The 21940-nt window shown below is 40.0% G+C and overlaps 2 protein-coding genes across 2 annotated transcripts; one reads left to right on the top strand and one right to left on the bottom strand.

Moving 5' to 3' along the window:
* Positions 1 to 46: 46 nt before the first annotated feature.
* ETFDH (electron transfer flavoprotein dehydrogenase) lies at positions 47 to 19784 on the bottom strand. Its single transcript, XM_050974236.1, has 13 exons — positions 19674 to 19784; positions 17622 to 17768; positions 16972 to 17201; positions 16042 to 16123; positions 15655 to 15773; positions 15255 to 15332; positions 12589 to 12735; positions 10709 to 10849; positions 8610 to 8753; positions 3559 to 3727; positions 1627 to 1809; positions 1059 to 1280; positions 47 to 774 (listed from the first exon to the last, which is right to left on the bottom strand). The coding sequence occupies exons 1-13, from the start codon at positions 19705 to 19707 to the stop codon at positions 611 to 613; spliced, it is 1860 nt and encodes a 619-aa protein (XP_050830193.1). The 5' UTR covers positions 19708 to 19784; the 3' UTR covers positions 47 to 610.
* Positions 19785 to 19967: 183 nt separating this feature from the next.
* Positions 19968 to 21464, top strand: C4H4orf46 (chromosome 4 C4orf46 homolog). Its single transcript, XM_009101190.4, has 2 exons — positions 19968 to 20135; positions 20231 to 21464. Exons 1-2 carry the CDS (start codon positions 19974 to 19976, stop codon positions 20384 to 20386), a joined length of 318 nt encoding a protein of 105 aa, XP_009099438.2. The 5' UTR covers positions 19968 to 19973; the 3' UTR covers positions 20387 to 21464.
* Positions 21465 to 21940: the final 476 nt, after the last annotated feature.

Here is a 21940-nt window from a genome sequence, read left to right as displayed (position 1 = left end):
CAGGCCTGTTTTCTTGTAAGGAATAAAAATGCTGGTAGACATAGAATGAAGATACAGATTTTTTTTAGAACCGCTTTACAATAGGTATTCCATATTAACATCATCAGAAAAAAACCCCAAAACCCACCCCAAACTGAAAATTTGATGTAAAATGTAACACTTTAAAGCAGTGGCAATTTTCTAGACTGATTTATTTCCCTGACTGCCAAGTATGATTACATGTAAATCACTCCATCTAGAGAGAGAAAATACTTTTTTAAAGGTGGGTACTAAATTATTCCACCATACGCACAATTCTGGATATGGCTTCTGTTGTCACTGAACTTCAGCAGTAAATCCAAGATCCAAAGCTCCTTTGTCAGTCCTGATAAGAACTTTTGCCTGCCATACAGCTCCTGTAAAGAAGTGCTAATTAAATAAGGCTAGGGTTTAACCAGAAGGCACCAACTTTCTATTTAATGCAACAGTCAAAGGTAGAATTCAGAATGGCACATTAGTCTCAAATGCTTTTAACATTTAAGTCAGTGCTGTACATTAATTACACTGCAGCATAAAATACTCCAACATATTTGTTGGTGATCAGAGGTCACTGAATAGGTCTCCTGTTAGTCTACATTCCATTATAAGCTGGTCCTCCTCCACCTTCAGGTACTACCCAGTTAATGTTCTGACTTGGGTCTTTAATATCACATGTTTTGCAGTGGACACAGTTCTGAGCATTTATCTGCAGCCTTGATCCTTCTCCCGTTTCCAGAGGAACATACTCATAGACTCCTGCAAAGACAAGAAGGGAGCTATCACTTTGCTGAACAGCTTCCCCTTGCATGTATACTCTACCTACCAGCAAGTGTAATAAGGGAAGTATATTACTAATGTGACCTAATTCCCTTCTAACACGTTTAACAGTTATTTCATCATAAAAGTACTGCTAACATGTTTTAAGACCTTCAACTGAACCCTTTTCTTGGAAGAAAATTGAAGTAGGAGGCCAGGTGGCCCCTTCCTACTTAGTCTTTTCTCTTGCAGAAACAGCTGACACACACATTTTTGTTACCTACCTGCTGGACAAAATCTTTGCTCCGGTCCATCAAATACAGCCAGATTCCTGCTCACAGGGATGCTGTCATCTTTGAGAGTTAAATGAGCGGGCTGGTCATGTTCATGGTTTGTACCACTTAAAGCCACAGATGACAGGAGATCAAAACTGATTTTTCCATCCGGCTTTGGGTATTCAATAGGGGTGCAGTCTTTGGCTGGCTTGAGCTGAGCATAATCTGGTCCTAAATACATTTTTAATAAATTTCAGTATAGAATTATTGTATTTTGCAGTTACTCAAGAACAATTTAACTAAGCTGTTTTAACTTCCCTTGTCATCAGAATGAAGTACTTCATAAAAGGTAGCCTTTTTCATGAGACAAATATCTATACCAAGTTATGCTAAGCAGTGTTTTAATGTCTTAATTTACATTGTGTGGTAGCTGATATGACAGTCTGCTTCAATGCTTTATCATCCATTTCTTTTGTACTCTCTAAGGCCTCATAGCTGGACCAGATGTGCACTAGCTGAAACTAAGACCAGAAAAGACTATAAATTGAGAATCTTCCTCAGGAGATAATGAAATTACCTGGATGTTTTAATGTCCATGGTTCCATTCCTCTCAGTATCCAATAAAATATGCCTGTATATATCATTCCTCCATACACACCAAGCACGCTATGGCAGGATGGTCGGATGTTTCTCACCGCATACAGCTCTTTCCACACCCAGGACTTCTTCAGGTTCTCTTCATATTCCTGCACATCAAGTCCTAAGGCAGTACATTACTTGTTAGGTTCCTACAGTACATCAAGACTATCCTTGAAATAAAAGTATAAATTCTGAATAAAAGCAACTGCTAGCAATGAAATCAGCAAAATGAGAATTTCAGAACTGTAAGCTAGGAATATACTAGACAACATGTATCAGCCTCTTGAATCAAGAGACCTCTTTTGTTGGCAGACATGTACTGCTCCTTTGTGGCCTCTATTAAATGAGCCAGCCACAAGCAGCAATAAATTGTCTCAAAACTCGACAAAATATAATCAGACAGGTAGCTCCATTGGCACCTCTGTGGGAAAGCAACTACTCACTCACAGAATCTAAGTGCTGACCAGGACAGTCCACCTGTGATCCAAAGCCAGGTTTGCAATTCTAATGTCAAGTTCTAAAGCTTTTTCCAAAGAAGTTTTGCAACCAAAGTCCCATTTCAGTAACTATGGCTATGGCCCAATGGATAATGCCAATGCTAGCTAATTTCTCCCTTTGTAATCAGCACATTCATGAGATGTATTTGACTGCAGACTTTTGATTTAAACTCTTTGCATTCTTTACAAATACTAGACATTTCACATCTACCACAGTGCAGCTAAAGTCAAGTAATTATCTTTAAAAATAATGTTTCTTCAAATGAAAATTATTTGAGAGCTTTCTCTTCACCATTCTCCATTACTACTGTGTGGGAATAAATGTTCTAAATAATCAGTTTTAAGCCCTGTCTACATATGAAAAGCATGCTTCAGTCCATATTTCCCATATAGTCCATTATCCCTGCAAAGAGAAGAAAGTGGGCTGTAGTAGTCCAGACTTGACAAGACTGGAAAACAACATATAAAACCTGTCCACAATCAAACAGGAGTGGCACAATACCCACCATCAGTGTTTATAGCTTCAGATGGATTTTAAGCATTTTAGCATGTCTAGTTGAAGTCTTAATTGTTCAGCACACCTTCTGTGTATGGTGTATTTCAGCTGAATGAGAGCTCATTAGGCCTTAATCCACCAGTACAGCGAGAAAATCTCTAAAATAATCGTGTGGCACCTGGGTATAGTCTTAGCTCCAGTGTGACTGAAATTCTAAGTTCTCTCTCTCTCCCTACAGACTTTATTAACAGATTTAAGGGAACAACTAAGGCTTAAACAAACCACTACCAGGTGGTCAGGACCACGTGATTACTACAATGTGTTTGCATTATGTATAAAATGTGTGTATTATGTATAAAATAAAATACACGTAGTGTCAGACTGAGACAACAAAAAGATTAAAAGACAAAAAAGGACTGGATGAAAACAGGATCCTAACAACAGTAAGAGCAAATTTGAAAAATCTCATGCTGTTTTGCTTCACCTAATCTATTCCTTTTTTTTTTTCTCATTTCAGCAGGCTTTCAGTAACACTTTCCGTATCACAAAGCGCTACTTTTTATTGTGTTTGTAGGAGCAAAACTATTAAAACTATTCTTGTTTACTTATACAGGAAGCATAAGCTTACTTTTCAGATGGTCATTAGAGCTTCTAGCAGTAGGATCAATACCTCTGAATAACAGCAAATATTAATTTCTTTCATAAATCATTTGACATTATCAGTAGTAAATAAACAATAACGTATTTTAAACACACCCATTTCATGATTTATTCACATTTCCAACTAATTCGTTCAGCTTGATTAATTACTGCTCTTAGTTGGTGATGGTTCTAATTGAACACAAGGTAATTACAAATCAAAGTAAAATAATCTTACCTATTGTCTTTGATTGGAGATTTTCATTGGTTAATCGACTAAAAATGGCTTCTGAAGCCAACATGCCACTTTTCATTGCAGTATGTGTTCCTTTGATCTTGGGAACATTCAAGAGTCCAGGACTGCAACCAATTAATAATCCACCTGGGAAGGTGAGTTTGGGTATTGACTGAAGGGAAAACAGAAAGAAAGATTTTGTTCTTGTTTTTGTTCTTGTTTGTTGAAGTGAAAATAACATTCTGAAATAAGGCTGGCATAAGGCTTGAGTGTCCTTTCCATTTTCAGACTTAGCATGTGTACTCCCTTAAGATACACCACTTACTCTACTTACTCATGGAGTTTGAGCATAGTATGCACATAAGAATACAGACACTTTACTTGTGCTGAGTATGAAAGTGGTATTTTCCTTATATCCTCTCCACAGCTGCCTTATCTGCAGCAAAGTCCAGTAGTGTCACCCACCGATATGGTGTTCCTCCTTAAGCTCAAGTGAATTTTTTAAAACAAAAAACCCAAGCTCTCATTTGTTTCCCTGATTTCCACACAAACTCTAATTTGTTTCCCTGAGTTGTTTATCTGATTTCCACAGAGTAAGTTGTACTCATCTCACCTCACAGTACTTTTTTCCAAAAATCTTTCTCTGTGAAACTGCACAATGCTACCATGCCTGCCCCTATCCTCATTTTAGAACTTGCTCACAGCCAGCAAATATATTTTGGTGCAAAAATCACCTTCTTACTCCTATTCTGTAAGCATAATGTCATAGAGTATGGTCAACTCACAAACCTAACACAGCCAAGATGATTTGTAAGTATCAGGTCAATAGTATTAATATACTATGTTACACACCTATATTAACTAAGGAATGCCTCAACGACCAAGGCGATTAAGATTTTACACTGGGAACAGCTTCAAAATGCAGATGGACTGCAGAACTCTGAGCAGAAAGCTCTGATCAAAGCCTTAGTCACAAATTGCTGAAGGTTAAGTTTTGAACATACCCTTCCTCCAAAAGTCTTTAGTGCTGAGCAGCACATCTTAATCTAGCATCCTGCTTTTATTAAAACTGTCTGAAAGAATTAATTTTGCAGTAACCTAAATACTAAACAAGTAGTTGAATTTCATGAAAAATGTCCAAAAAATTAATCCCTTGGAATTTAGGATAACCCAAAAGTTTTGTTTCTTCTGCTTGTTCAATTGCTACCTCTTTACTAGTCACCCAGGACTGCTTACTTTTGTATAGTCACATAGCAGTCACTTTAAAAAGTTATATTAAACAGCATTTCCTTTGTGTTTTGTGCAATTTGTTTAATCAGAGACATAGTGATTTGGTTCACAGAAAAGGTAATTCAGGCTGAAAACATAACTACAACTTACTTTTTTCGGAAAAGAAGTTTTAAGCTCAGCTACATAACACTATTTCAAAGAGATTAAGTATGTGGGAAGTTCTCTCTTTTCTCAGAATACAGCCATTCTGTGTTATCTATTAGGATTAAATGGTGCAGCACTGACATAAGCATAGAAAGACTTCTTGACTGACTCTGAATTGCATAGAAAGATGGTGATGAAGTACTTTTTTTCTGCAAATACTGTTTCATGTAATGTGCACAATGACCCACCCCACTGCTAAAGAATAAATGAGATTAAAGATGAGTCATGTAACACAAAAGGTAGCACATACTGCAGCTTTGGTAGTAATTCTCATTATTAGTACTATGGCACTTGGTACCTGCTTTCACAGTCAGTGGAAAAAACACATCATGCCTCTGAGACACAGACACAAAACAAGACTGCTTTGGAGAAGGGGAGACACCTGCTCCCTTCAGAGTCTTTCCTGCCAGCAGACAGGAAACCTCATGTTCTTCCTCCCCTTAGCTCCAGACCAGGGCTTAAAATCTGTTAAGTGAGTCTAGTGTTTGACACTTAAATGGGTTGTCAGGTTTTCCCCCCTGATATTCACAGCACACACTGCTCAATAACTGCAACACCTTTTTCTCCACAAAACTCTTAAATCTTTCAAAAGTTTTTGATAAAATAGAGGGTGCATGGGAATTTAGGTGCTTTGTTTTGCAGTTGTAATAAATATAATAAATAGTAGCTACAGAGACTAAGTTACTAAACTCTCATCCTTCCTTCCACATCCATTAAAAAACACCTGCACTCTCTCTACCCCTTCATTCTGTGCTAAAGACTGAAGATCATGGTCATTAGGTTATCTATAACAAAAAAGCTGAAGTTGATGGTAACCCTATACACCTATTTGATGCCATTCTGTTACCAAAATCAAAAACTGGAGCTATGGAATGACTTACATAAGAAAATATTCCTGGGCTATAGTGATACAAATGAGTCAGACTGCTACAGTTATTAATCAAAGCAACACATGCAAAAGAAGAGCTAATCTTAAAACTCTTCCTAAGTGAATCATCAATAAAGCTTTTTTTACTGAAGCCATGTATTAAAAAAAGTCTTTTAGAAGAGTGACTTCATGATCACCTAATCAAATCTATCTACAGAAAACTAAATAAAAACCCTCCAAAAAACCAACAAAGCAAAACATGCTTTTATATTAGGAACAATGGAAAGTAACGGACATATTGGTTTAAATGCAGCAAAGATGTCCAGAGATGAGGCAGAGATGTGCAAGATCTGTAGTTCTACTATGTAACTTAGCACTTACATGTCTGTAAGCGACTTAAAAATACTGTATTCTTTCAGCTATAGGTTTTGAGTATAAGGAGGGTGCAACTAAAGTCACACTCTGGCTACTTCACCAAACCCAGAAATTCAATGACCATGTGTGATAGAGAAACCAGTGCACAGGGTGGAAGAAGAAGCCCTTTTCATGGTATCTGTGCTAATAATGGAGTGGTAATGGTTTTTGAAATAAGCCAGTAACACAGCTGTGTTACAATGTGATATGACATATTTCCACTGCAGAGTGGACAAAATCAACACTCAGATTGATTAAATGTGCAGCATGGGCGTAATCAAGAAGTTGCTTCCTGAACTCACATGACTCACTGCCAGGAATGCACACTGGGGTCAAAGCCTAACTCCACATGACTGTGACAAGAGTGAAGCTGTGATGAAATTCTGCTTGTATTGCAAGAACCTTGTGAAGCCAAGTTTATACTAAGAAGAGGGTCAAAAAGGAAAGGCAAAGTAGTCAGAGGGCAGAGTGGCATGGCCCCACATACAGGCTGCATATCACGGACACTCAGGCTAGTTTTAAGGTCCAACTGAAAGGAGCATCTGGACGATGGATCTGGGAGTACAGAATATACTGCCACACCCTGTGTTTCAAGATGAGAAGCTAACAGGCTGAATGAACTTTAAAACTGTTAAATATAAACTCCAGACCATTTTTTTGCAAGCTTTTCCAGCCCTTTCAACTGACCTTAGTCAGAAAGGTCAGTATTTAAAGGGAAATGTATCAATCAGAAAATCTTGAATAATACAAATTCAAAATTTTACCTTTTGCACTACTTAAGTTAACAAAATGAACAAAGTGTTTCACCTCCCAAGAAAGCAGAAATTCAAAGTTGTGCATGAAAGAAACTCAAGGCATTTGTACTTGAAGAGGTAAAGATTTACCTGCCAAACTACATTGCAGTTTCAGCACCATCAGTGACTTAAGGCTCAAGCACTGAAAAGGAGTTCTTTTTGCTGAGATAAGTAATTTGGAAGACCCCAAAAGAACAGATCAGTTGTACTACCCTGTCTTCCCCAAGATTCCAGACAAAACAAAAGATTGTCTGTGGCATCTTTACTGCTGAACATTCTTGACTGCAATATAAATTCCACTTCACTGGCTGCTCATAGCTTGGACAAACACTCTGCTGGGTAAAAACTCTGTGTATGTCTGGGCTCAGAGAATGTTGGTGAGTGGAGTTACATCCAGCTGGCAGCCAGTCACTAGTGGGATTCTGCAGGGCTCAGTACTGGGGCCAGACCTGGTTAATATCTTTATCAATGACCTGGAAAAGGAGATTGAGTGAACCCTCAGTCAGTCTGCAGGCAGCACAAAGATGGGTGGGAATGCTGATCTGCTGCAGAGGGATCTGGACAGGATGGATCTATGGACCAAGGCTGACTATACTGACATCCAGTAAGGCAAAGTGCTGTGTCCTGTCCTTGGGTTACAACAGCTCCATGCAGTGCCTTAGGCTGGGGGCAGAGTGACTGGAAAACTGCCCAGCAAAAAGGACACGGGGAGTCCTGCCAGCTGAACATGAGCCAGCATGTGCCCAGGTGGCCAAGAAGGCCAATGGCATCCTAGCTTGGATCACAAACAGTGTGGCCAGCAGGACCAGGGCAGTGATTATTTCCTTGTAGTCAGCACTGGTGATGCTGTATCTTGAATCCTTTGCCCAGTTTTGGGCCCCTCACAAGACATTGAAATGCTGGAGTGTGTCTAGGGAAGGGCAATGGAGTTTACAAAGGGCCTGGAGCTCAGGTCTCACGAGGAGCGAGCTGTGGGTGTTTAACCTGGAGAAAAGGAGGTTCAGGGGGGACCTTACTGCTCTCTACAACCACCTGAAAGGAGGGTACACTGAGGTGAGGGTCAGCCTCTTCTCACAAGTGGCAGGAAGAGAGGAAAGGGGCTCAAGTTGTGCCAGGGAAGGTTTAGATTGGATATTAGGAAAAAAACCTTCACACAAGGGTTGTCAGGCACTTGCATAGGCTGCCCAGTGAAGTGGTTAAATTGCCATGCCTGCATAAGACATAGATGTGGCACTTGGGGACCTGGTTTAGCAGTGGACTTGGCAGTGGTGGACTACTTATTGGACTAAATGATGTAAATGGTCTTTTCCAATCAAAATGTTTCTATAATTCTGTATTTCATTTAGAAAGTAATGAGTATGTCAGAAGATTTTCAGTAAGACAGAGCCTAAGACTAGCTAATATCAGCAGCCAGTACCCAGCAAGACAAGAAGCCTTTTCTGTCCAACAAAACATTTGGTATAGCATGCAAACCAAATCTACAGCACTAAATATATGGCTATAGAGAACTCAAAGATAAAAACTTTGTGAAAAAAAAAAATTACCTGGATACCACCTTCATTTAATGCTCTGGCACCATAGGCAATCCTTGTTCCACCCTCCAAAGTAGGCTGTATACTAGGATGATGCTTCCACCTCTGAAATTCTCTAAATGGATTCAAATAGGGATTTTGATAATCTAAACCAACCTTAAAAAAAGAAAAAAAGTGCACATCAATCAAAACAAGGTATGAAATTTCAACAAAAATTTGAAATCAAAGCAATTGCATATTACCACATCAAGTCTTTAAATCTATTTTATTCTAAAGCAACCTCAGGATCTTTCTACTTAAACTACTGCCAAAAATATATTTAATTAATGGTACAGCAGAAGCAAATCCAAAAATTTGCTGCTACAAGTCTGCTCTTATCCTCACCTGAAATATGGAAAATATTTAATTGCATTGTAACCTCCTTTCAGCTGTTTTTGGTATAAAAAGGATTAATTAAGCATGATTTAATGTGTGGGACAAGCAGCAAAACTTGTTTTAAATTTGCATTTCATACCTCTGCCCAAAAAAAGCTGAAAAAAGAGGTAAACAATTATTTTTTGATTGTTATGTCCTTGTGCTCTCATACTTTAAACAGTTCTTCAAATTGTTTAGTAGTCAATTATAATTTCCAATTAGGTGAGCCATTGTAATAAAGCACAGGGGAGCAACGATGAAAGCAGAAAATGGGGTAAAATAGATTGCCAGTGGGCTGGCAATCTATTCTTATACATTTGAGAATTTGACCAAATATATACTCTGCATTTCCCATCTTTAAGATATTCTTAAAAAGAATTCTCTTGCTGAATTTCTCTCTTTTGAGAAAGGGATTATTTCTGGTTCCTGTGAGCTTTATTGGAGATAAGTAACAAAATACATCACGAGTCAGCAGCAATCAAGACTTTGGTATCTGTGGCAGCTCACTGCTTTTAGAGCAGTGCTTGCATCTGTGTTGCTGACAAGACAAAATTAATGAACAAGTTCCAAAATAAGGGTAAAATAACCCTACTGCAAGAATCATCTCAGACTGAAATAGGTATAAAGTTCAAAGACAAAAAAGTGATTGTGTTCACACAGAAGTTGATTTTTTCCTCTCTGGAGAGAATATGAATGTTACTGATTACCTACCATTCTCTGCAAGAAACAGGGCTCTCAGCCCTTCTAAAATCAAACAGAAATTGAGTATCTATTGTATGTACTTATTAATTCCAATATTGGAAATCTGTACAGAACAAGTATGTGTGTCTGAGAAAGCTAATGAGTTTTTTCAAATGCTTCTTATAAAACAGTTAGACAAAAATAGAATTTTTCCACACACTGTGTAATCCTTCTGAAATCTAGAAGACAGAAGTGTCAGCTCAGTCCCATGCTGCTGAAAGTCCAATTTGTATGCTTGACTCTTACAACCTCTGTGTTGAAGCACATGCACAGGGTAAAGAGTGAATTTTTCATTTTGAACTGTATGTTATAGAGAATATTTCCAATCCTTGCTCCTTCCATCACCTGGCTGCTAGAATTACACCAGACTATCTCCAGAGATCTCACAGCTTCTGATTAAGTGGCAATAAGCAGGGAGAAGCTGCCTGCCCAATTCAGATAGGCAGTTGCTAAAGAAGGCAACACCAGCGGGGTGGAGAATACCAAAACCAAAGTGAAGAGCTCAGAAATGAAAGGGACATTGCTAGTAGCATTGCAGTGCTTCCACTTTAGACTCTTCTTTCATCAAGTGGAGTTACACACAAGGTTGACACATGGATTAGGAAATAGAACTGTAAAAAGTGCATGTGACTTAGATTTCCTAACTTACAAGAATTTTTTGAGCACAGTTTTGATTAGTCATTTGGTTTTGCTATTACCAAAATTTGCTTTGTTTGCAAAGAAATTACGAACAAGTCTTCTAGTTGGTCTCAATAAAAGACATTGGATTAAAGACAGATTAATATGACAAATTAGCCTTCCCTACTATGGGCATAACCATACTTAAGATTGAGAAAGGACTAAATTTGGTCTGTTCCTATTCTTGTATTTACATTTTCTCATTAAAACAGAGAAAAGAAACTGCATAAAATGAAGATCAAACAACATGTAAGAATTTAAAAACTAACTTCACTTACCACAAATCCAAGAGCAACTAAAGGCTCACGCTCATTTAAGTGATAAAGAAAGGATCCTCCATATGTATGTCTGTCCAATGGCCAGCCTACAGTATGTTCCACTCTTCCTGGTTTCCATTTTGCTTTATCAATAGTCCATAACTGAAATGAGGATGACCAAAAAATTACTTCAGATTGCAAAGTAATGGCCTTTCAATAACATATTAAAAGACAAACACAAAACTACATATAGGAGAAACTTAATTTACTCCCATGAGCAATGCAAAAATTCATACAGCAAAATAACAACTGTTCAGTATAGTTTTTTGGATTCCATTTAAGGTTTTCCCAATACCTCTCTTAAAATGCTGCATATCAGAAAATGTGACTGAGACTCCAGTACTACATCCAGAATTTTCATCCAACCACAAGATTCTTATATTAAGTGACTTTGACAGATACTTCTGCCATAGAATACAATGTTGACATTTTTCTTTTAAAGTATTATTTTTTCATATGATTCTATGAATTATTTTATGAGTTTTTCAAGGTCAGTATAAAACACTATGCCTGAGTTGATCTAAATATTTTCTGTCAAACAAATTGTCCCATCTCTGTTGTCTCCCACAGGTTTTCAGTGCTCCACTGACCCATGGTGAACTCAGAGAAGCATTTTCATGTTTCCAAGATTGAGTCCATTTTCTGCTCATTTCACAAAACATTTTTACACCGTGGAGGTACATGCCAGGCACAGTCTAATGACAGAAGGGCAGCTGAGCACTGCAGATCAGCTCAAGCATTGAGGGCACATCTACAATCATGTTCCAGTTTAGACTAAAGAGCACATTTTTGAGAGGGACTTCTGATTCCTCCCACTTACTGTGTTTTGACTCACATCATACAGCAGTCAAGGCATGAACTGGATTCCTTCAATGTGAAACTAAAAGACAGGGTCCTAAAAGTCCATCTAAAACATTCCAGTCGTGAAAGGGCAATCAGTCCACGGGACTAGTCCAAAGTAAAAATAAACCTGAAGCGTGCATAGTACGGATAATAGCTCATCAGCACCAACTACTTCAGATCCACTCCTACTGGACTGCATATTTGCTAAAGCAGACAGTCTCATCTGGAAGTAAGGGAATGCTACAGGAAAACCCTTCTGACAATTTCAGTATTAGAGACTGTAACTAAGATTATGTCATATTTACAGTCTACAGAGTGTAAACTAATAATTTAACAAATATTTTGTAGCTGTAAGCACATACTAAAGTAATTCTGTTATACTCAAAACTCTGAACATATTTTAAAATAATACAGCTCAATACATAAATACAGCTTTTCATGAGTGATATTTCCTGAGTATAGAATATTTTAATAAGGAAATCTCATTCCTATCCCAATTTTATATGCCCAATGAAGAGAGTTTTTTTTAAAGAAAGGCTCATACAGAAGGTGCTTCAGAGACCACAACTCATCATCTGAAATAGCTTTCCTCTCTCCCTTTTACTAACATACTGAAAGCCCATAGAAAGTATTTTCTTCCTTCCTCATGTATTAAAGCCCCCCCAAAATTAGGCAGCACAAATTCCTTCCTTGTTTAGCAGATATACGGAAAACAGATACCACAAACTACTGTAATTTGAAAATGTTAACAGAGCAGATTCACAGGTAGCTCTAGTTATAACAGATACAAGAGAAGCAGCAACTGAAGTGGAACAGTCACAACATTCAGGGAGCATCTGCTCTGATCAGCTTCAGAACAGCAAAGATTCTGAATTTTTAAAAGTGTAACTCAAAATCTTTAATTCTTATGTCTTAGAAAAATTAGCTAGAAAGCAAATAGAATCTACCTTAAAGCTTTATGGTATTTTCTTTAATTGTTAAAATTATACAAATGGTACCTCTTTCAATCCAATGCCATAGCTCTGGGGTTGACAATTCTCCCTTAGATTGTATTTTTTGTACAGCTGTTTGGCTAGATGCCCATGACAACCTTCAGCAAAGACTGTGACTTTAGCATGGAGTTCCAAGCCTCTTTCAAAGGTAGCCTGCAAAAGTAGAGCATTTCATCAGCAGTTAGGTCTGTGTGACACCAAACTCACAGAAGAAAATGGAGAGTAATGAAGTGATTTTACACTACTTGGTGACACAGCTCAGACACTACAGACCATTGCAAATTATGGTTCTAGTTCAGTTGCCTTTTCCACCCAACCATGACACACCCCTGGCAGGTCTTGGAAGGGGATTCCAGTAGAGCAGCCCCACAGTGAATTGCTATTTGTCACTGAAAAGGAGAGTCTTTCCAGATCAGAGGATGCTTATATTAAATCTGCTCATTCACAAGGTGCAAAGGAACTCTGACAGACAAAGAATCTTCACCTGTAACATCACACTTTAATTTCTGCTCATGAAACCACATTACAATAAAACATTGTAATGTTTGTGCCCCAACAACAAATGACATAGACTAGACAGAGCTACCATATCTGAAAAGCCTGAATCACCTCTGCGCCCAAAAGGACTCGCTACTTCAGAATAATGGCATTACCCTAATCTGGCACGTTAAAACATACAATAAAACTAAATAAAATACAACTATAAAAAAATCATAAAAAATTCCAACAAGGATTGAGATCCAGGTAAGGGGAATTGTCATACTGCTATATGAGTACATCACCTGCATCTGTGAGTGCACGGGATGAGAATATAGATTATGTTTACAATTTTTTTATAATGAAAAAAGCTTGATTTCAGTCAGAAAGTTTGATATTGAAAAAGACAAGGAAAACAGTTTTGGATTAACCTCTTCAATAGTACCATCTCAAGGTAAGCCAGAATAGGTTTAAAAGAAGCTTGCTGCTTTGGTTTTTAATTGTCTCTCAGGTGCAATCTGCTTGTAACTAACAAATGAAAATGTTCCCTCTAGTTGAGAATTACATTTAAACAGGAGTCATGGGATTTTGTGAAATTTTTTGTACTTGTTGAATTTCTGATTGTCAATGTGAACATGAATTCATTTTACAAAATACTAAACAAGAGTTACCTCTTAAATATATAGTGTCCACTTTGAAGTAGCTTTATATAAAACAAATGAACTGCAACTCCACATTGTAAATATTAGAAAGTCATTAATTTGAAATATTTCAGTAATGTGACACAGCTGTATTTAACAACCTTCTCCAGTATCTACACAAGAATTAATATGCAACTTGCTACAGTGCTTTTTTTACCACTGTCATTTTTATTTGGTTGGTGCTGACTGCAAGGTGAGTATCTATTTATTAACCACAGTCTGTTTGATTAGGCTCTGTAAAAACACATTGAAGGTACTCTTGCCTTGGAGGTTATACAAACTACACCTATTTACCTGAACCTTTATGCACTGGAGGTAGAACCAACTGACAAAACTGACAGCTAAAAAACTTGAATTGAGTGACAGTGCAATAAAAAAAGCTGCAGTAGAGGCACACTCATTTTGCACATGAAAGAAGAGACACATTCTCCCAGAACAAATGTGAAAAAAAAAAAAAGAATCTGTGTTTTGAGGATGTTAAGAAATACACCTAAAATTGTTCCTTCCCATCTTAAAACAAACCCAAACTCCCAATGAAGCTGCACACGTTACTTGTGCCACCTTCTGGACAAAGCATGCACTGGAAAACGAGAGCGTGCCTGTCCCCTACAGCAGATAAACAAAATTACACTGGAAAAATACATTACTCGTCCACTGGTTATATTCTCTCAAAGCAAGAAAGAGTCTTTTCTTCTCAATCCCTGCCTTACATGGGGACAAACAGCCCACACTTTATGTACAAGTGAATACCTCTTTGAAACTCTAGGAAACTAGAGTAAAACTTTATAAAAAAGGAAAGTAAATGTAAAGGAAAAACTTATAGTCTTAATTTATTAGTCAAATAATTCCGTGTGAAAGTTGCACCAAGTAACTCTGAGGTGCCACATTCTCCCAACATATTTTACAGGGAAGCAGCACACTTAGGGCAGGTTCTGGATTCTACTGAACAAAACAAAAATCCAAGTCTGACACTTAGGGCAGACTACTGCACCCTTTTGGATGCAGAAACATGACCAACCAGCATAAAGGTATAAAGACTCAGTGTGTACCTTGCCCCAACAAGGCAGACAGACTGTCAGCAAGTGTGACTGTGGCTGTAAATATCAAGGAAACCAAACCAGCCAGAAGCACACTCTCTTACATGTTGCTAGTTACCAGATGGACTAAAGCTTTGTATTTCACCTTTGGACCTTTTTTCCAGGACTTCCTGGAGTTCTTTCCGTTGTTTCCAGATTTAACATATGCCAAAACACCCTTACATAATCTTCTTCAAGACAACTTTTATGAAAAGGCTTTTTCTACTAATCTTGGGAGAATTTTACAATGTTCTGAGACGAGAACACAGGCAATCAATCCAATTAAACAGAGAGGGAAGACAGGTACTGAATTTTACAAATTTTCTTATGCTGCAGCAAGACTACTGATGGCAGTAGAAGCAGATGTATCACAATTTTCATCATTAGACCCCTAGTTATGGGGAAGATAGATACTCACTTTAGGTGCTCCATCCTTCTGAATGCCTACATCATTAGTTGCTATCCCTTTCACACTACCATCTTCATGAAAAAGTACCTTTGGAAATATTTAAACAAACAAACAAAACCATTACATTGTAATGAATCTGTACTTTGAATCTATTAATCTATTTAATCTATTAAAGTTCTAAAGCAGAACTTCTAAGCACTATGACTTTCATGATCAAACATGAAGATTATGTATTTATTCATGTATTGTATGCACTTTGCTGGATCTGAGCCAGGGAATTTAGACAGAGAAACACATTTTCACAATACATATCAGTTAAAAGGAATGTTGCACATGCACAAATGATCACGACTGCACTGAAGGGGGTTCCAAAGCCACTCTTCATAAACACACACAATGTCATTAGTACCTCAGCTGCTGCATAGCCTGGATATATCTCAACACCCAAAGCTTCTGCTTGTTCACCCAGCCAACTCACAAGGTGGCCCAGACGTACTATGTAATTTCCATGATTAGCCATCGGGAGCCCTAGGCAAAAAAAGACACACACACATATAAAACATCAGACACTAAGCAAAATAACCAAAGCTGAATACAGCAGATGTCACATCTACAGCTACTATCAACAATGTAATCTCATGTGTTATCAGAACCATCACCTGCACACACTGTATCACTGTCTCCTACTATAGTCTTCATACACTTGCTGCGCTACACCAAATCAAACTTTTGATTCATGGAGAAGTTCAAAAAGACACAGAGGAAGCTGACTCTTTTCTCCCTCACTAAACTTTACCTGGAAGAATTGGCACTGGAATTCTAGATGTCTCTGTTAAAATTCCAAACTTGTCTTCAGTTACAGGAGTATTAAGCGGAGCCTACAAAAAATAAAATAGAAGAAATAGAGAGTTATGTTTTCTTAGCCAATCCAACAGAAACAAGAAAACCAAACAATCCAACTGGCAGTCAAGTACAGCTTTAGTATAGCACTTCTAAAGGAAGGTATCACGAGAGAGAAGATAAAGTACTTTATGAGGCCTTTATCAGGCAAGAATCAACACAACTACTAAGGTTAAAAAAATACGGCTTTGCAAATAAATCTGTTGTACACAGGCCTGTACTACATCAATATTCTAGATCTTTTTAAAGAAGACAGCTCAACTTGGAGATTTATCACTATAAGGCAAACCAAAGAGCTGACAGCTGACTTCTTGCAGCTCTCAGGTGATGGTAGGGAGCTGGCTGCAAGTCAGACAGCTGTTCTGGGACCTCTCTCCTAAAATCATCTTAGGCCTTTGCTACACCAGAGTGTCTGCACAGAAGTCAGTATCAGTCATGTCCAGGAAGAACTATTGTACAGATCCAGCACACCTGTCACTGGTAAGGACCAAACATCTTTCTGCTTGTACACAAGAGCTGGACTTTGCACACAGGCAAAAAGTGCAGGGCACCCCAGGCTGCACCAGACATTTTGTGTATATGCAGTAGGACTACTGCAGAAAAGAGCAAGGGCCACAGCACATCTGTGACAGTTTAACAATGCTGAATGTTTTCTACAGGAAACAGACTAAAAAGAAGGTGCCCATTTTTGTTTTGTTCCATCAATGTGTTTTAAAATGGTACTTATTACTAATGGTACCAGGTACTAACTCACACCAGAATGAGTCAGATATAAAGTTCATTACAATCTAGTAATGAACTTTGGTGTTTACATGCTCATACATACCCCTCGTTCTTTCCAGTCTGGAAAGAGTTCTTCTAAGGACCTTGGCTCGACACAAGCACCAGACAATGTATGTGCACCAATCTGAGAAGCCTTTTCCACCAGACACACACGCACTTCCTTGCTGTGCTCAGCAGCCAACTGCTTCAGTCGAATGGCTGCAGAAAGGCCTGCAGGGCCTGCTCCAACAATGACAACATCAGCTTCCTCTGCAAATCTTTCCATGTTTACCCCTTCAATAGAAAAAAAAATGATAATAACATAAGCCAATCTCCAATTTCTTCCAACCTCTCTCTCACTAAAACCAAACCCTCATGGTAAGAACAACTGGAAAAAACCAAGCAGATACATACTGAACAGAACTAAATCTTGTGATAATCACTAAACCAAAAGCTGCTTGTATATTTTCTTTATGAAAACAAGCATAAAATTTCTGCTGATATTATATGATAGGACTAAAGACACTCATTGTGAGATAGCAAGCAAAAATTTCATTTGAAATATTAGTACTGTATTTAAGGATAGAGAATTTCCATAATGAGAAAAAAACAGCAACACATTTTAGTGTCTTTAAGACTCAGCAATGACAATCATAATAATAATGATGATAATAATAACAATAAAGCAGCTTTTAAAGAATGCAGTGTTTTTACCTTCCCATCGTTTGTCTTTGTCCCGAGGATGAATTGTGTAGTGTGTAGTTATGCGAGGCACAGAGGCAGTGGAGGCACATCGTGAGACACGCAGCGATAGAAGGCAATCTTTCTTTATCAGCTTCAGAGCATGAAAGCACTGACGTGCTGCAAAAACCAAATTTGTCAAATCAGTAATTTTCCAAATTTTTCAAAGTTTCAGAGATGCAAGTAGCACAACAAATATGACAGCTTCCACCTCCCAAAGGCTACCACGTGACGTGAAGATGAGGAAACATAAACACATAAACACATAATATAAAAACATAATTTAAAAGATTTTTAAATTTTCAAGTAAGGAGGATGCTGTGTAATTTTTATCAGGGGAAAAAAAAAAAAGCTTCCCCTTTAAGCATTCTTTACTCAGTACACAGGCCAGCCTTGCACAGCTGACATAGGATAATATGCATATACACAGGTGCCAAACACATTTCAAGTTCTGATTTAATTTTGAACTTCAAAAGGTTTATTTCAAACTGCATTAAAAGTGACCAAACAACTGTAGAAATGGGACTTGCAAGATTAGTTCTGCCATCTCAATACATGTTGAGAGACACAGCTTGGGCTACTAACACAAGGCAGTTTAGCTAAAGTACATGTCATGGTCTGCAGTAAAAGCAGACTTGAACCCAAGTGTGCTTAGCCAAAGCTAGGAACAGTAGATACAGGTAACCATTACCTTTGCTGCAGATACAGTAATTGTTGTGAAAACAAATTAGAATTTCTGTGTAAGCAAATACAGATAATAAAATTTCAAATTATCAAATCAGGACTCTTGTCATAGTTTCCCTCCTTTAGAAACAAGTAATTAATGTGTGTGATTTGTTTTAAAAAAAATAGTTATAGTTAAAAGGTCTGTGAACTAATGTGCCTTGCTTAATAATATTCCTTCCTTAAAGATTTTGCTTTATTCAGGGATGAAGAATGATACCATATTTAAAGTGAAGTATTTATCCAAAATTATATAAGTAAAATCACCAGTGTGCTTTGATTGAAATGTTTCATTGAGAATGGCAATTGGTAAGGCCATCACAAGCATCCTGTGTCATAACCCTGCCCGGTGACAATTAGGACAGTGGTCTCGACATGCAAGGTGGCAAGTATTATCCATGTTGGTTCCTTAACAGGAATTCTGTACCTAACCAACACAACATAAAAGGTAGTATTATCATACCACCTCATGATTCTTTACTTATCCTTTACTTACCTGCAACCAGGCAGGATCTGAGAACAAGTACTCTATAAGGTTGATAATAACTACACTCATATATATATATATATATATATATAAATAAAAAGAAACTGCCAGGATTTTTTTTATTTGACCATAACTGATGGTACTAAGAATCAGACAGCATATATATTTAAAAAAAAATCAATTACTTTGCACATATGCAAAAGAAGTGAAACTCTGCTCCCAACGCTGGACGGGCAGATTCTTGCCCAGCGAGCGCACAGCGCCTGGGCCACGACGCTATGGAGAGCTCAGGGACTCGGAAAGCGATGGGAAACGTCTGCACGCCCCATGACATCCCCAAGGAGAAACTTTTCGGCAGCTCTTCAGTAACAGCTGTCGGGATGCAGTCTCCGCAACTACTTCCCAAGTAAGGACACTCGTTCCACCGCTTTATTTCACCCTTTAAAGCAGGTGACACCTAGCGTCGCTCAAAGATCCCGCCCATCTTTTTAGGAACCCCGCTGCAGGTGAATAACCCACGTCAATATCACGGAGCCGGGCCGCGGGCAGCGCTCACGCACAGCGCTGTCCTCCTGCCCTCGGGGGCACACAGGCCCCGGGCAGGGGGAGCCACGGGCAGGGGGAGCCCCGGGGTCCCGGCCCCGCGCCCGCCCGGACACCGGCGCGACCCAGCCGCGACCTTTGCTCCGCTCGGCGCCGCGCCAGCAGCCGGCCCCACCCGCCCCGCCGAGCGGCGGTCCCGGCCCAGCCCAGCCCAGCCCGGGCCGAGGCCCCGGGCCCGTGCCCGTGCCCTCCCGCCGGGCCCGGCGCGTTACCTCGGCCGGCGGCCGGGCAGCGGTAGAACAGCATCGCAGCGGCCCCGGCACCGTCCGCTTCCCGCGACCGCCCCGCGCACTCCCCGCTGGCCTCGCCCTGCCGCGCCTGCGCGCCCAGCCACAGCTCCGCCCCGTGCTGGCGGCAGGACTACAGCTCCCAGAGCCGCCCGCAGGGGCGGTGACCGCGGCCACTGCCGACCCATCCGCGGCCCGGGCGGCGCTCGGCGGGAGCGGGCTTGGGCGGGCCGTGGGCGGGGCTCGGGCGGGAGGAGCGCCCGGCGCGGGAGAGCCGAGCGGGACATGGCCGAGGCGGGGTCGCCGCCGCCCGCCGCGGTGCCCGAGGGATCTCCCGGCGCTCAGCCCCGGAGGGTGCGCCGCGGGAGCGAGGGGTCGGGGTCGCCGGAGTTGCCCGGCGGCGACGCGCGGGAGCTGCTGGAGGAGGTGGAGATGCAGATCGGCGACGTGAGTGCGGCGCGCTGCCGCCGGGCGGGCTCCGGGGGCCCCTCGGGGACGCTGCCGGGCGCCGGCGACCCCCAACCTCTCTGCCGTCCCTCCAGGCCGCCTTCTCGCTGGCGAAGATCCTGGAGGCGACGTCGGCCGTGTCGGCCCAGGTGGAGGAGCTGGCCACCAAATGCTCGGAGAACGCCCGGTTCCTCAGGACGTGGCGGGACCTGCTGAGGGAGGGCTACGAGTCCCTGAAGCCCAGCGGCTGACGCCGGCCCTGCCCGCCGGGCCGCCCGCTCGGCCCGCACTGCGGAGGGGCTCTTCGACCGCCGCCTTCAAGGACCTCACGTGGAGTTTTGTTTACCCCTGAGTTCTTTCACAAATACTTGAGGGCTCTCGTATGGATGTTTTACGTTAGTCTACCGAATAAAAAACTTTGTTTAGGGAATCAGTTTTGACTTTTAGATTCTTCGTTGAAGCTCAGGCGATCTGTTACTCCCCTATTTTTTTTCCTCTCTCTTTTGTGCTAACGTGGTAGATACAAAGTTAGTATGAGTGCTACGTTCAGAACTCATTTCTAGTAGGGAAGCGGTGTCCTATGATAAAGAATTGTCAGCCCTCCACTGTAAGACCTGTCACCAGCAGAAACTCTGCCAACCCCAGAGGAATTTAACTAACTTCAGTTTTTTGTTACACATACTTTTTCTTCATTTTAAATATGGGAAAATGCGACAAGTTGTGGCTTATTTATGAGGTGTAGAAAAATCCCATATCCCAAACCTTACTATTTTTAGCAGTATGGCAGTGTATGTCTATAAAGCTGCAGATTATTTTTTACAAGATATTTTATTACTGCAAACAATTTTACCCAACCTTTTGTTGTAATAAAGTGCCTTATTATGAACCCTGTGTCTCTGCAGGGTAGAAGTTTAACAGCATTGTATACTGATAGGATGGATTATTTTGAACTGTAAGTAAAAGCTTCTGTTAGAATAGAATCTGGGACATTTATTCTCCCATCCCTGGGGAAGCACCTCAGGGCTTTTTCAGTATTTGGTCCTGTTTTTTATCTTTGCCTAAAGCAGTGACTAGTTTGATAGTCCAGAGCTTACTGTTAATAGAACTTTTTGGTCTGAAGGATGGCTGATCCGTAACAAGTAGCTGTCCTGACACTCCTGTAACTTAACCAGGCACTGTGGAAAAAAGTAATGCTGAGATGCAGTGGCAGGCTGCAAGAGAATGTGACTCTGCCATGACTTATTAGCAGGCCTTATTTTTACTTATAGGACTGTGAGAAAGACCCACTGTAGCTTGCTTATCAAAACAATAAAGAAGTTGCAAAAATTATGAAGTATTGACTATTATTGTGTTACTGGTAGAAACAAGGGTGACATATAACCATAATCAGGTGTGGTGAAAAACAGGTAATGGCAAGGCTGGGGATCCTTGCACATCTCACCAAAGGCACTTGCAGTCCTTGAGAGGGCTTGGCTCCTGAGTGAGGAACTTCTATTGAATTGAGTTCGAATTGTCCTAGTTAAAGACAATCCACGTGGCAGGATTTTGCTCAGGTGTTTTTAACCCCTACAACCCGAAAAATTGCTAAACATCTTGGAAAAGAAGTCGTTTTGTTTAGCAGGTAATATTTTATTTCAGTAGAACATACAGTAGTGGAAACAAGATGCTTAACAATCTTCAGTTTCAAATCCAAAGATAATCCAAAGTTCTGTAAACAGTTGAAGTGTGAGCCACACTTTTTCAAAATTTTACTTCTTATAATGCTAAGAAGTTAAGTGCAAACATTGGAAGTATCTTTTAACTTA

Source organism: Serinus canaria, chromosome 4 (assembly GCF_022539315.1).
Source record: "Serinus canaria isolate serCan28SL12 chromosome 4, serCan2020, whole genome shotgun sequence".
Lineage (NCBI taxonomy): Eukaryota > Metazoa > Chordata > Aves > Passeriformes > Fringillidae > Serinus > Serinus canaria.
Note: the sequence above shows the minus strand (reverse complement) of the source record. Positions and strands in the feature narration are given on the sequence as shown.

What these genes read in the sequence shown, in the direction of transcription:
- ETFDH (XM_050974236.1), bottom strand. Translation starts at nt 19,707, where the DNA reads ATGCTGTTCTACCGCTGCCCGGCCGCCGGCCGAG. An exon ending in AGAAGGATGGAGCACCTAAA is followed by an intron (nt 12,736 to 15,254) that starts GTGAGTATCTAT and finishes CTACTTTTGCAG; the next exon opens with GCTACCTTTGAAAGAGGCTT. An exon ending in ATGGCATTGGATTGAAAGAG is followed by an intron (nt 10,850 to 12,588) that starts GTACCATTTGTA and finishes TCCTCATTTCAG; the next exon opens with TTATGGACTATTGATAAAGC.
- C4H4orf46 (XM_009101190.4), top strand. Translation starts at nt 19,974, where the DNA reads ATGGCCGAGGCGGGGTCGCCGCCGCCCGCCGCGGTGCCCGAGGGATCT. An exon ending in TGGAGATGCAGATCGGCGAC is followed by an intron (nt 20,136 to 20,230) that starts GTGAGTGCGGCG and finishes CCGTCCCTCCAG; the next exon opens with GCCGCCTTCTCGCTGGCGAA.